Source organism: Ctenopharyngodon idella, chromosome 5 (genome assembly GCF_019924925.1).
Source record: "Ctenopharyngodon idella isolate HZGC_01 chromosome 5, HZGC01, whole genome shotgun sequence".
Taxonomy (NCBI): Eukaryota; Metazoa; Chordata; class Actinopteri; order Cypriniformes; family Xenocyprididae; genus Ctenopharyngodon; species Ctenopharyngodon idella.
In genome coordinates, this window is record NC_067224.1 from 24,442,201 (window position 1) to 24,456,960 (window position 14,760).

A 14,760-nucleotide genomic window follows, 5' to 3' on the forward strand; every position below is an offset into this window, starting at 1 on the left:
TTTTTTTTTTATAATAATAAAAGATACATTCAAAATGTAATATAATAGTAAGTGGCAGTATTAACAGGTCAAGTGTTAATGAAAAAGATGCATCTTTAGTCGTTTCTTGAAAGCCTCTAGGGTTGAGTTTGGCAGGTCATTCCACCAGCAAGGAACAGTCAGGTAAAGGTCTGTCAAAGTGATTTTGTCTCTCTTTGGGATGGCACCACAAGGCGCCGTTCACTTGCAGAACGCAAGCTTCTGGAGGGCACATAAGTCTGAAGTAGTGAGTTTAGGTATAGAGGTACAGAGCCAGTGATTGTTCTGTAGGCATTATTATCAACAGTTAATGTTTTTTTTTTTCAGGATTCTTTGATGAATAGAAAATTCTAAAGAAAACATTTATTTGAAATACAAATATTTTGTAACATTAGAAATGTCTTTAATGTCATATTTGATCAATGTAATGCATTCTTGCTTAATAAATTATTTTTTAAAAGAAAAAAAATCTTACTGCCCCCAAACGATAGTGTATATATATATATACCTGACCCAACATAATTGTTCACTATCCAGTGGGATAAAAATACACACTGTCTCATATGTTTAATAATTCATATATGTGTTTTTGTCCACCTGCTCAGGGAAGTAACTCTAGTACTCAGCTAGATTTTTCAAATTTATCTGAATAAAACTGTGAGTGGGCAAAATTCAATCAACACTATGTCTTAACCAGACAAACTGTGACAAGTTTCCAGTGATTTTTTTTCTGTCCACACTGAATGTGAAACTGCTACATGATGTAACACAATTATAGCTAATCAGAAAATATTTGATGTTTAAAGGGTTAGTTAACCCAAAAATGAAAATTCTGTCATTTATTACTCACGCTCATGCCGTTCCACACCCGTAACACCTTCATTAATCTTCGGAACACAAATTGACATATTTTTGATTAAATCCGATGGCTCCGTGAGGCCTGCATAGGGAGCAATGACATTTCCCCTCTCAAGATCCATAAAGGTGCTAAAAACATATTTAAATCAGTTCATGTGAGTACAGTAGTTCAATATTAATATTATAAAGCAACGAGAATATTTTTGGTGCGCCAAAAAAAACAAAATAACGAATTATTTAGTGATGGCCGATTTCAAAACACTGCTTCAGGAAGCTTCGGAGCATAATGAATCAGTGTGTCGAATCAGCAGTTCGGAGCGCCAAAGTCACGTGATTTCAGCAGTTTGGCAGTTTGACAAGTGATCCGAATCATGATTCGATTCATTATGCTCCGAATCTTCCTGAAGCAGTGTTTTGAAATCGGTCATCACTAAATAAGTCGTTATTTTGTTTTTTTTGGCGCACCAAAAATATCCTCGTCGCTTTATAATATTAATATTGAACCACTGTACTCACATGAACTGATTTAAATATGTTTTTAGTACCTTTATGGATCTTGAGAGAGGAAATGCCATTGCTCCCTATGTAGGCCTCACGGAGCCATCGGATTTAAACAAAAATATCTTAATTTGTGTTCCGTAGATCAACGAAGGTCTTACAGGTGTAAAACGGCACGAGGGTGAGTAATTAATGACAGAATTTTCATTTTTGGGTGAACTAACCCTTTAATGTATGGTTATGACAAGTGCTGGGCAGTAAACCGGTTCATATGGTAAACCGGTTTCAATTTCGAGACCAATATGTATTTCTCAAAAACTGACATACACTAATGGAAACAACTACTGAAATCCAAAGTCTGTATGAATGAGCGCCGCAGTTTCATCTACTACTACACATACTGAAGCACGCGTGACGCTCGCTATGATTTCAGTGTCTGCTGTCTCAATCACTATACGTGAACACATGAACTTCATCTGCAGAGCTGCTCTTAGAGTCACTTTATGAACATTTCACCATTTAATTTGATAAAACCATCGACATTTGTCATATCATATACACAGTAAGTCTAAGGTCTTCATGACCCTGTCAAAATAAAAGTTCGGTATAACTTGAAATAACAGAAATATTACTATTGTACAATAAAGTGTACTTCGATTAATAGAGAATAGAATAATAATAATACCGTTTATTAAAACACAAACTCAAAGGTCTTCATTAAAATTACAGAAATTGCACAGTACAAGTGTAGCCTACTTATTATTAATTTAATTAAATAATTAAATTTGTGTGATTACATTTTAAACTAAACTGTTAGCTTTATGAACTGATTTGATTAAATTTTTTAATTAATTTTTATTTGACCTTACAATGTTTATATAATATATATTCCCTGTACTCCTGACAGTAAAATATGCCAAAATAAAGGTCCAGAGAAAAGAACCATGATATACAGTGAAACTGTCAGAATCTTGACGTGATACAGATTTTGGTCAAACCGCCCAGCACTAGTTATGACAGGCAGGACTTTAGACTAGTGAGATTTCACAGTAGGGATGCACCAAAATTACAATTTTGGGCCGAAAACCGAAACCGGAATTTTTTTTAAAATAATTATTCATTTCTTATTTTAAATTTGTTTTTTTTGTATAATTGTATTATTATTAGACTTTTTAATTAAATTCAATCATTTTACTCAATCTGAATTTAAAAAATACAAGCCAATAGAATACAATAACCACACTTTCATGCAGTTCTATGCAACAGAATCAGATTTAACATTTATTTTTTGACCAATTATCAAAACAAAGTATAGTCCTACAAAGCTATTATTATCAGAGCATGTGAGCAGACAGCAGGAAGTGGATCAGTGAACGAGTAGCGTCATTTTACCAGCGTTACCCAGCACGGCTATACCACACCATGTTACAGCACAGTAGGGCTACTGCAATCAGAAACAAACAAGTCCAGAGAAATTTCATGTGGGCACGTTATTTTAACGGACTTTGCTTTTCCGGTGAGCGTGAGTGGTACATGTGTGGAGTTTTTGTGCTGTGAGCGACTGAGCAGAGAGCGCACACATGGAGCGGAACACTGACCAGAGAGCACAGCACACACACGGAGTGGAACATAGAGCGGTCATTTCGAAGTTGTGCATTTTCAGACGTGGAGCCGCTCGCAAAGTTACAAAACACACTGTGCAAGAGTGAAACCTGATCGCTGAACATGGAGGGGCAAGGTGGGGCTGCATATTTTCGGCTTATATTTTCGGCCAAAAACCGAAAATGGCATTTTTGGCCGATAATTTTCGGCAACCGAAATTTTGGTGCATCCCTATTTCACAGTGGGCAGAACTAATCAGCACAACACCACAGAAATACAAACCAATCAATGCTGTCCACTGTCACGTCTGGTTAGGACAAAAACATAGAATTTAAAGGAAGAACATCACGTTACACAACTTAATCTCTATATTCAGTTTTACAAGGATAATATTTTTAAATCTAAATCTTAAAGACTGAAAGATGTTGTGATGGTGTACATACATATATATCTTTATACATATACATATATTCTATAGTTTTACCATATATACGGTAAAACTATAGAACTATAGAAACTACAAATGCTTTAACAGACTAGCTTGACAAACAACATGAATAAGAGTTGAACAGTGAAGTCCTTCATCTGATTCAATCACTAAAACTTGGGCCAGTTTCTATTCACATTAGTGTCATACTCTCTTTCTGTCACACATCCAACAACAAGAGCCACAACACAGTGGTGAAGGTGTCAGTGACACCCTCACACACAGAATGAGAGAGCTAGAATATCCAAATAAATCAGAGAAGGCTGACAGAAAGAGAGAGACAGGTGGAGAAAGGAGGGGAGAAAATGAGGCCCTAATTACGTGTGTTAATTGGAGCCCTAGTTTCTCCCTCTCTCTGAGGAGGCAGGGGGCAGTGCACGGCTGCAGGGCTTCACAAGAAGAAGGGGATTTAGAGTGAAAGAGAGAACAACAGAGATGGAAAGAATGGAAAGAGAGAAAGAGAGTGAGAGAAGGGACAGACAGCAGGTGGCTGGAAGCAGGTCAGCAGGAGATGAGCACTAGAGAAGAAGCTGCATCCACTCCCTCAAAAGAGACACAGAAACATTTGATTTCTCCATCACCTTTACAACTTTATAATGATTATAGTGGGAAATAATAATAATCCACTTCTAACTGATATTTCTAATAATATTTTTTTTTGTAAAAAAAAAAAAAAAAAAATATATATGTATATATATAACAACTTATATTTAAATAAAAAACAGATAATAATGAATATTTATGAATAAATATAATAATTATTATTTAATATAAAAACAATGGCATTTATTTTATATTATTATTATTGTTATTGTTGTGTCTGAAGTGTAGGTTGGATAAAAGCACCCTCACAACTGTGCTGATAACCTGCATTTTATTTGAAAAGGATATCTAGGGAATGGAAGCTAGCACTTGATTCAGACAGACGCCGTTATCGGCCTATAATTTCATCTCAAGAGGCCTCTCTGTGCTTTATATAAACCTATTTTAAGAGCCCCTGTGCAATATACTACAGTACATGTAATTGCAGTAATTACAGTGTAAACATCATGCAAGTACACTTTAAAAGCGTAAACTGCCCTTCAGCTCAGCTAAAGTGTAATGCGGTAACTAACAGCTGGCCACAAGAGCACATTGCTCAACTTTAATAGTTGTGATAGATCATGACAGTGAGGCTCAGTAACTGTGGTTTATATTGAACCAGCAACCCTTAATAACAATTGTATTAGGGATGTGTACAAGTAATCGACTAGTTGAGTACTCATTTTGCACAGAACAGTTGACAATTAAATGCTGCACTTAAATTACAAAAAAAAAAATATATGTATATATGTATATATATATATATATATATATTCACTTTTACTTACACAGACATTTAAGTATTAATGTTGTACATTTTATTTATTTTTTTATTTATATAAAACCTCAAACCTTAAATGACTATTTAAAAATACACATTTTTTAATTTATTTTATATTTTTATAATATGCACTAAAAATTTGGAAAATTTTGAGTTCAGTTTATTTTTTTAAGAAAAAAACTTTTGTTCAGCAAAGACACATTAAATTGATCAAAAATGACAGTAAAGTATTAAGTAGCACATCTGAGACACTGAAGACTGAAGTAATGATGCTTAAAATTCAGCTTTGCCAACACAGGAATAAATTACAGTTTAAAATATTTTTAAAAGAAAACAGTTATTTAAAATTGTAATAATATTTCACAATATTACAGGTTTTACTGTATTTGAATCAAATAAATGCAGACTTTTTAAAACACGTCTTATATATTTAGATAAAAAAAAATTAAATATATACTATATATTTACACTCATTATTTATCTATATAATATGTAAAATTTATGGTTTTTAAATGTGTGTGCATTATATATATATATATATATATATATATATACACTAGGGATGCACCAATGTATTGGCCGCCGATATTTATCGGCCGATTTTTGCTCAATTTACAACCATTGGCATATCGGCTGTAGCATGAAAAACGCCGATATAACAAACCAATGGTTTATGAATTAACTGTGTGAAGGCACTGAGCTGCATTGCGTGTGTCTGTTGCGTAATCCTAGCGCTGCTGTCTGCGCTTTAAAGTTAATCAAATAACAAAAGATCGCACACTATTCTTGACTAAATAACTTTTGTAACTTTCATAAGTGTAGCGGACCCCATCTGAATGATGACCAAAACTTTACTGATGTTTTATTAAGTTTATTGCGTCCGTTTTCACTTCAAACAAATCACCTGCATTTTATTTGAAAAGGATATCTAGGGAATGGAAGCTAGCACTTGATTCAGACAGACGCCGTTATTGGCCTATAATTTCATCTCAAGAGGCCTCTCTGTGCTTTATATAAACCTATTTTAAGAGCCCCTGTGCAATAGACTACAGTACATGTAATTGCAGTAATTACAGTGTAAACATCATGCAAGTACACTTTAAAAGTGTAAAAGCATGAAAACTTTTAAACCTACCTAAAAAGCACTGTTTATTTCATATATATTTTTGTTCTGTTGTCTTTATGCAGGCCTGCTGAATGTTAAATGGATCCAATCCATGTTCATTAAAAATGATTTGATGATGCAGCAATAAACCTGCTAGTATATTTTAATGCAGGTGTTTTTGAACTTTGCTTATTTAAAACATGATCAAAATACTATTATATATCTATATATCAATATATCTATTTTGATGACAAAATTTCAAATAAGAGAGGAAGTGACAAATATTGGTATCGGCCCCCAAAAATAATCTTCGGTGCATCCCTAATATTATATTTATATATATATATATATATATATATATATATATACACACACACACACACATACAGTATATACACATACTCAACTATACATCTGTCAAATGTCACATGTACACTAACCTAAAAGAAATCTGAGGTTTAGTGTTAAGGGCAAAATGATGGTAGTTTATGTATCGTCTCTTGCAGGGTTTAAACTTTTATCACTTTTACCAGTTACAAGGCCAGACATTTAACTGCTATGCCACACCCATCCACACTAACAATACTATGTCTTAAGCACTGGGTCAAAAAACCCCACAAGAGAGACTGCCCAAATGAATGTGTTACACACACCCACAGGATGCACACAGAAAAGTCAGCATGAATTGCATATGGGCTGCACCGCAGAGGTGATAATGCTCAGGACTAACACCTTTAACTACATACTGCAAACCCTGGTAACTAGCACACAACCACACACTCACACACTGCGGATCTGTAGGGGATAGCCAAAAAATTGCCTGCAGGAAGGCCGTGTCTGTGTTTGAGCAGGTGTTTGTGTATGAGAGGGAGAGAGACATAATGCATGATGAAAGGACAGAGATAGATCAGTGGAAAAAGATATATCTAGACAAAACACACAACAGCAACACTCTAGAATTGTTCTAAGGGACTTTATATAGTTCACACAAAACACCTGAACTACACACAACAGCATACAGTTCATTTCCTCAAACAATGTTAGTGTCCAGTTCTGTCGTGCCACCTTTTTAGGCAAAAGGTCATATTTCACCCTAGTGTGTTTGCTGGACAAAGAGCAAGATCTGTGTGTTGCACTGTGGGAGATGCTATTTCAAATAGCACCTCCAAATGCAAAACAAACTAACAGTGAATATGTATGTGGTGGTGCTGGGTGCAACAAACTAGGGCCAATGAGAGAGGAGAAGAAAGGGTAGAAGAGAGGAACAGAGAAACGGAAAACATTAAAAAAAGCATTCTTACCTGGCATCTGCTTCACTGTAGTACTCTCTGGCTACGATGTCCTCAAACAGTTCACCTCCAGTCACCCTAAAACACAGGAAACAAGTTCACCCTGGCTATTTGATCATTCAAACAGAATTCCTGTCCTTGTGCACGTCTCTTCCTCAAGCTCAGTTTCCATGGAGACATAAATCCAGTGCAAAAATTCTCAGGAAAGCCAGAACTGTGAAAACCAAAGAGGTTTTTAAGATTCTCAAAGACGGCATGCTTTTGGGGAGGCATTAAATGTTTTTGATTATAGACCATCTGATATCACTGCATTTTTAATATATGAAGATACTACAATATAAAACTTTATAATGCATTATATGCATAACAATTACAAATACACTGATGTATCGGCCTTTAAAAGCAATTATTTTCACTAAAGGCCGATTATATAACAGGGGGTGGGAAAATGTGTCGCAACTCATACTGTCGAAGTTAACGTGACAATAACTGTTAAAAGTTTTCAGCACCTAAAATAAAGCTGGAACAAAATAAACTTTAAAAAACAAACGAATATTAGAAACGTAGCCTTGGTAACTAACTGAAACAAATAAGTTGAAATACTAAAACGAAATCTAATAAACCTAATAAAATTGACAAAGGCCCATAACAAATTGCTAAATCTTAAACTAAAATGAAAATGAAAACTGAACATATAAAAAAATGAAAGCTAATTCAAAATATTAGTAAATAATATAATTTTTTTTTTTTTTTTTTTTTTTTTTTTTTTTTTTTTTTTATTATGCAAACAGATAATTACAATATTTACAGAAAAGAAATTAAATGCAAAATACAAAGACCAACAAAACATACATAACCGCCAGTATGATTTGGGTATGTGTGTGTGTGTGTGTGTGTGTGTGTGTGTGGGAGTGGAAATATATGAATAAAGGAGCATGTAGGAAAGTACAACAGACATAACCAGAGTTAAGAAAAAATATATATCAAAAAGGAGGAAACAATGATGAAGATAATAATAGTATCACACGCAAAAAATGAGGAAGGTGACAATAGCAACAGTATTAATAATAAATAATAATAATAATAATAATAATAATAATGATAAATCCAATTAATAAGAAATGACAAATAGTAATAATAGTATTAGCAGTAGTAGTAATGATAAATATTAAGAAATATACTCATTTCATCCGGAATGAGGGGGAGGTTAAAGGATCAGGAAGAGGAAAAATAAAGATAACAGTAATAGCAATAATGATAATAATATTAATAATGGTAATATTGATACAGCCATTAATAGTAATGATAATAGTAGTAGTTGCAATGGCAGTGATAATAATAATAATAATAGTATTAATAATGGTAATATTGATACAGCTATTAATAATAAGATATTATAAAGCTGCCTCTATTCCACTCATGGCCATGGCATAGGATAGACCCCCGTCAGTGTCATGTTGCAACGAGCTATCAAGGTGCGGTGCTGTGGGGCCGAGGGTCCCAAAATCCATCCCCAGCCGTCCCACACATGCCACTCTTACCCTGTCTGTGTTTTTTTTTCTTTTTTTTTTAAAATAAATATGGCTGCTCTCATTGTTATACTCATAATATGTTTGTCAATTAGTGTATAATGCATTAAAAAAGCATGGCGTGCAGCATGGAATCAGCCCAGTGCAAAGCCTAGGCCGCCACGCCCACGCCACACTTACCCTATGTGTGTGCATTTTTTTTTTTTTTTTTTTTTTTTTTTTTCCCCTTCCTGCTTTAAACTTATTTTATGTTCCAAATGAATGTGTGTGTGCACCTCATCTAATATGTGAAGCATTAAAACAGCGAGACAAGTGCTGAGCCAGCCAGAGACAAGAAATCCCAGGTGAAAGTACAAGCTGGAAGGCGAAAGCCCAAGGCCCCCGGTCCCACATCACACCCACCCACACCTAATCAAAACTGCACATGTCAGGGACTAGTATGCCATAGCCAACCAGGGTCCAGAAACAGCAAAAAAAAAAAAAAAAAAAAAAAAAAATATAATAGTATATACTATAAATAATACTAAAATGACACTGCAGAACATGCGTCATACTGTATTGTACTACTTTATGTTGCTTTGTTTTAATCCTTTTTGGAGTTTAGCAGCCACTAGTTACTATTCACTTTCATCAGAACAGCAGAAAGTCCTCTTGGGAAGCACCTACTTATGAATTTTAAAAATCATAATTACAACGTGATGTACATTCCAGCAATTTTGGTCAGAATATAATAAATGTGTTGGCCAATTGTAACACCTTTCTATGATCAATAACAATTTGTGGGGTGCATGTGTGCTCATCTCAAATACGATCCAACGTTCAAACATGACTTGAAGGCAGCAGTACTCCATTTGCATTCATACAGTGTTGTGAGCAGATGATGACAGCATTTTTTATTTTTGCGTGAATTATCCCTTTAACAGTGCAGAAAAATGGACTGCTGATAAAAGACTTCAGAAGCACATAACATATGAGGGATGAATCATTTTAAGATGCGCTGTTCCTCACGTCAAAGCTAATTTGATGACGGGAAACGGAGGAACATTCTGACAGGAAGTATACTGACACTTACAAATCAAACAGTAGGTAGTGGAAGCCCTCCTCTGATATACTGTCATGCAGACGAACTAAAACAGAAAAAGAGAAATGAAAATTAGGTTTTATTGTGGCTGTAGGAACCGAAATCACACAACATCCATTTAAAAAATGTAAATTTTTTTGATTATGAGTGGTGGAGGTAAAAAGCTCACCAATATTGGGGTGTTTCAGCAGACGACAGATTCGAGCTTCTCGTTCGAGCTTCTGATGGTCTGAGGGACAAAGACAGAAACACATAGGAAGTGTTAAGCAGATTTTTTATTTTGTATTAAACAGATCTTTCTTTTAAGATCTGTTAAATCTAACCTAAATATAAAAATAAGCTAAATGAACATGCGCAATTAATTTACAATATCTGTCATCGATGCATATCCAATATTGACTGACACAATAATAAAAACCTCTACGTTAGTCCATAACAGACATGGTACCAACATACAGTGCATCCTTAACCAAGAGCAATTCACATATTGTGAAATACTGGGTAGAATTAAAAAAAAAAAAAAAAAAAAACTTCAAAATAAACAAAACTTGTCACAGTGTCAAAATGTCACAGTGGTCATAGCTCCAATATAGATACAGAGTTACAGGCCATGTTTTCATTAGAAATGGCATCATCACATACCTGATATGCTTTTAGTTTTTTTTTTTTAATTACATCATTATTATTTCCTGTGTCAAGTGTTGAGCATTTGGCACAAAAACATGAAAGGAGGCAGCAATCACAAACATTAAGCTTGTCACAGTTGCGCTAAATCAACGTCCCAGATCTCATTCAGTCTTGATAAAAAGATTAGTGCAGCCCAGAAATGAGGGTGGCTAGATAGAGACTCAACACAATGTTTTACTTCAGAATGTCCAGATTAGATTTAAGGTTCAGACAGTGAAAGCCATGCTGATATCTAATCTATATTTCTCCTGAATGTCACTTAAGCCTGATCTCAGCCATCTGTGTGTCTCATATATATCTATATGTATATCTACAAACCTCTCGATATAAGCCCTGGTTATTGAAGAGCGCCCAACTGGCCCATCTGGACACAGAACACACTGCCTAGGCTGTTGATTACAATAATGAGGATGCTAATGATGATGATGCGCTACTGAAAAAGGGGAATAAATGCTCCATGCTTGAGAAAATCAACAGAGACAGCACTAAAACCACATCAAGCCCCAGATGGATTAGGGCAATACAAAACATACGTCTTAAGCGTATGATTCATGCTTTATAAGGGCATCCAATGTCTCACCAAACTGATAGCAGCATAAAAAGCCTCAAGACGCATCAGAAAAATTAAACCCAACAGCAACAGGCAGTTAAAATTCAGCTTTCCCTAATGATAGACACGGCTGAAGGCGACATCAACAATTTAATTTGTTAAATGTTAAATGTTTTTAACAGCAGTATCTAGTATCTGTATATTGTGCAACACTAACTGGGGTATAATTTGGAACCTTGCAAAATTGCAACATTGGACATTTAGGTCTGCAAAATTTCACAACTAATTTTTGATGTAGTAAGTGAGTAAGTGTAGTAAGTAAGTTTTGAATTCACAACATAATTCAACCAGCAAGGATACAGTCATGAAAACTTAAGAAATTCCACTATTTGACCATTTAAATGCTATAATAAACATTCACAAGTACCTAATTTAAAAATATATAATTTAATATAATATATAATATTACATTTACAGATTCACCATAGTTCAGAAAAGATAGGTTGCATATAACGATGGTCCCAAACATGATCTGGACACTTGTCACACTTAAAAAAAAATATGAATGTCATTGCATGATTGCACAAAATATCAAACCAAAGTGGCAAATAAATGATGGCAGAACTAATTTCATTTTACTGAACTATTTTTCTAGTGACTTTTCCACAGTTTGACAACCACAAATATCTATTATATACACATACACAAATTACATACATACAAATATCACAAATATCAATTTATTGCTTATCTATTGTGCTAAAAAAAGATTTTTTTAAAAAAGTTTTTGCTAGAAGAATGTGACACGTGGATTGATCTTTTGTTATGTAATGCAAAAACATTCATCCATTTTTAAGTGCACCTTAAGTGTCATAACATTTTTTGCGGGGACCACTGTATAATGTATAAACAGAAATTGTCATCTGACTTTTATCTGAAATTTATTCCAGCTGACACTCAAGGTCACACAGTGCAGTTCCATATCAATTAGCCTGTAAGTTTTATTTTCCATTTGATCATGTTCCACCTTTATTTATTGTTCAATGTTTCACTGTCCCTATTCTCACCCCTGGCATATTTTATAATTTAATGGCTTGGCACTGCCTCGTCTTACTCATACTAACCCGTATAACAGAGACAAGCTTCTTGATTGGCTACTAGCCTGGTCTGGAATCCTGCCCCCTTTTTGTCTGTCGCTGATGTGCGTTGACCTTAAGCTCAGCTGCTGTGCATTCTCTGAGTTATACACATACTCATGAAGCTGAACGCCAACACCAAACACTGTCAACCCAGCTATGGAGCTCCGCTCTAGCTAATGAGGTCCCTCCAACTAAAATGGTCTTCCTGTACCAAATTTAAATAAAAACTTTAAACCACTACACACTTCATTTCTGAGGCAAAGTATCTACTTTAAAGGTGACCTATTATGCCTCTTTTTACAAGATGTAATATAAATATCAGGTGTCCCCAGAATGTGTCTGTGAAGTTTCAGCACAAAATACCCCACAGATCATTTTTATTATACCAAGTTGTAAATGGCCATTTGAGTGTAAGGAAAAACAAAGCAAAAGCTGTTTTCGTGTATGTGTCTTTAAATGCAAATGAGCTGCTGCTCCCCACCCTGCTTTCCAGAAGAGGGTGGAGACTGTACAACTCGTGCCTCGGATACTGTGCTAAAAACTAACAAAACATCCGTTTGGTTTTGATAATCATCTCTATCGCGGCCATGCTCACATGACGTTGCAGTTTATGAAAATTTATTATTTGCATGCGTTTAAACAGTTTAAACCTCTGATATATGGTTTTCTGAGTGCACACATCCGAAGCACACGCAGAGAGACAGCGCGTTCTGTGAGTATTATACTGATTTCTCTTACACATTTTACTGCACTTAAACTGTCAAATACTCACAAGGTTATGCCAAAAACACACAAAGTTCACAAACACAGCCGGTTATGTCTGTGAACGTAAACAGCACGGAAAGAAATTGCATGTGTAATTTAGATCTGCGTATTAAAGTGACAGCAAGCAGCAGAGTAATATACAAGCTACCTACCGCTGTATATGCTGTTAATATGAACCAAACAACAACAACAAAAAAAAAAACAGAAAATCACTCACTGCTCTTGATTAATTAACGTTAGTAACTTTAATAAGAATACATTTCTTACTTGAATGCTGCTGTTAAATTCTCTGGCGAGGAGAAAAACATGGCGGAGTGTGTACAGCTCACTCAGGGGACGAGCTAAGCTAATAGGGCAGATTCCGTCGCCAGTCGTGGTTGGGGCTTAATTTGTGTTTATTAAGATATTTTTGATGAAATCCATGAGCTATCTGGCCTCCGATAGAATGCAACACACTTACCACTTCCAAGACCCAGAAAGGTTTTAAAGACATCATTAAAATAGTCCATTTGAGTACAGAGGTTCAACCTTAATGTTATGAAGCGACAAGAATACTTTTTGTGCGCAAAAAAAACAAAAAAAACAACTTCATTCAACAATTTCTTCTCTTCTCTGTCAGTCTCATACACAGTTGACGTTGTACACACAGTGCAGTGCTTCCGGGTTCTATGTCAGAATGCCGACTCGGTACTGGCCAGCACCTGTGTCAGCATCACACACATGCGTCGTGGTGCTCATGTGAACAGCGTCGGCCAATACTGAGTCAGAACCTGGAAGCACTGCACTGTGTGTACAACGTCAACTGCGTAGGAGACTGACATGGAAGAGAAGAAATAGTTGAATAAAGTTGTTATTTTTGTTTGTTTCTTTTTTTGCGCACAAACATTATTCTCGTTGTTTCACAACATTAAGGTTGAACCACTGTAGTCGCGTGGACTATTTTAACAACGCCTTTACTACCTTTCTGGGCCTTGAAAGTGGTAATTGTGTTGCAGAGGCCAGATAGCTCACAGATTCAATCAAAAATATCTTAACTTGTGTTCTGAAGATCAACAAAGGTCTTATGGGTTTGGAGTGATGAGGGTGAGTACTTAATGACAGAATTTTCATTTTTGGGTGAACTATCCCTTTAAAGTTGGCATGAAATGGAAATTCATCTGTTTTCTAAATGCATGTTATTGATCTTACTGTGAACAATTCCATGTATGTTTCATTTTTTTTTCTTTTGGACCTTGTAATTTTTAACCAAAATCCAGTGAAACATTAGACATCTCTCGTGATGTATAGTATGCCGGAGCACTTAGTCTGCCTAAACTCCACCCCTTATTACAACAATCCACCACTGCAAGTTCACATTCAGCAGATCTGCCTCCATCCAATCAAAAACCGACTGGATTGAACCAAGTCACCACTCTACATTTTTTCCTTTTCAATAATTCGCTTCACTCAGATGTATGTCACAATATGGAAAAGATCTGTCGCAACATTGAGACTTTAAGGAAGCTTGATCGGACATGTTTCACACGTCTACATAAAATATGTTCCTACTACAACACTAGTGACAACAACAACATGATTTACACAATGACGCCCATCTAAACATGAATGGATATAGCTGTGATGCTTTAAAGAAAAAGAATTTTAAAAAAGTGACACATTAAACTGTACAAGTCAGGGCTCAACGCTAAGGATTTTTTCTACTGGCCCGGGCGGGCCAGTGGTTCAAATTTTTACTTGCCCCACCAAAATTTTCACTTGCCCCACAACAAAAAATTAATAAAGTAACAGA

General features: G+C 35.2%; 1 protein-coding gene across 50 annotated transcripts in view; it reads right to left on the minus strand.

Annotated features, from left to right (window-relative positions):
• The window catches only part of camk2b1 (calcium/calmodulin-dependent protein kinase (CaM kinase) II beta 1), a 71,462-nt gene that overhangs the window by 50,984 nt on the left and 5,718 nt on the right, over positions 1–14,760 (minus strand). For all 50 annotated transcript variants that reach the window (XM_051895717.1, XM_051895713.1, XM_051895711.1 and 47 more), the window contains exons 3-5: positions 10,000–10,059; positions 9,822–9,876; positions 7,233–7,298 (exon numbers count right to left, since the gene is read on the minus strand). In XM_051895717.1, the coding sequence (XP_051751677.1) occupies positions 7,233–7,298; positions 9,822–9,876; positions 10,000–10,059 (181 nt within the window). The remainder of the gene's footprint in view (positions 1–7,232; positions 7,299–9,821; positions 9,877–9,999; positions 10,060–14,760) is intronic.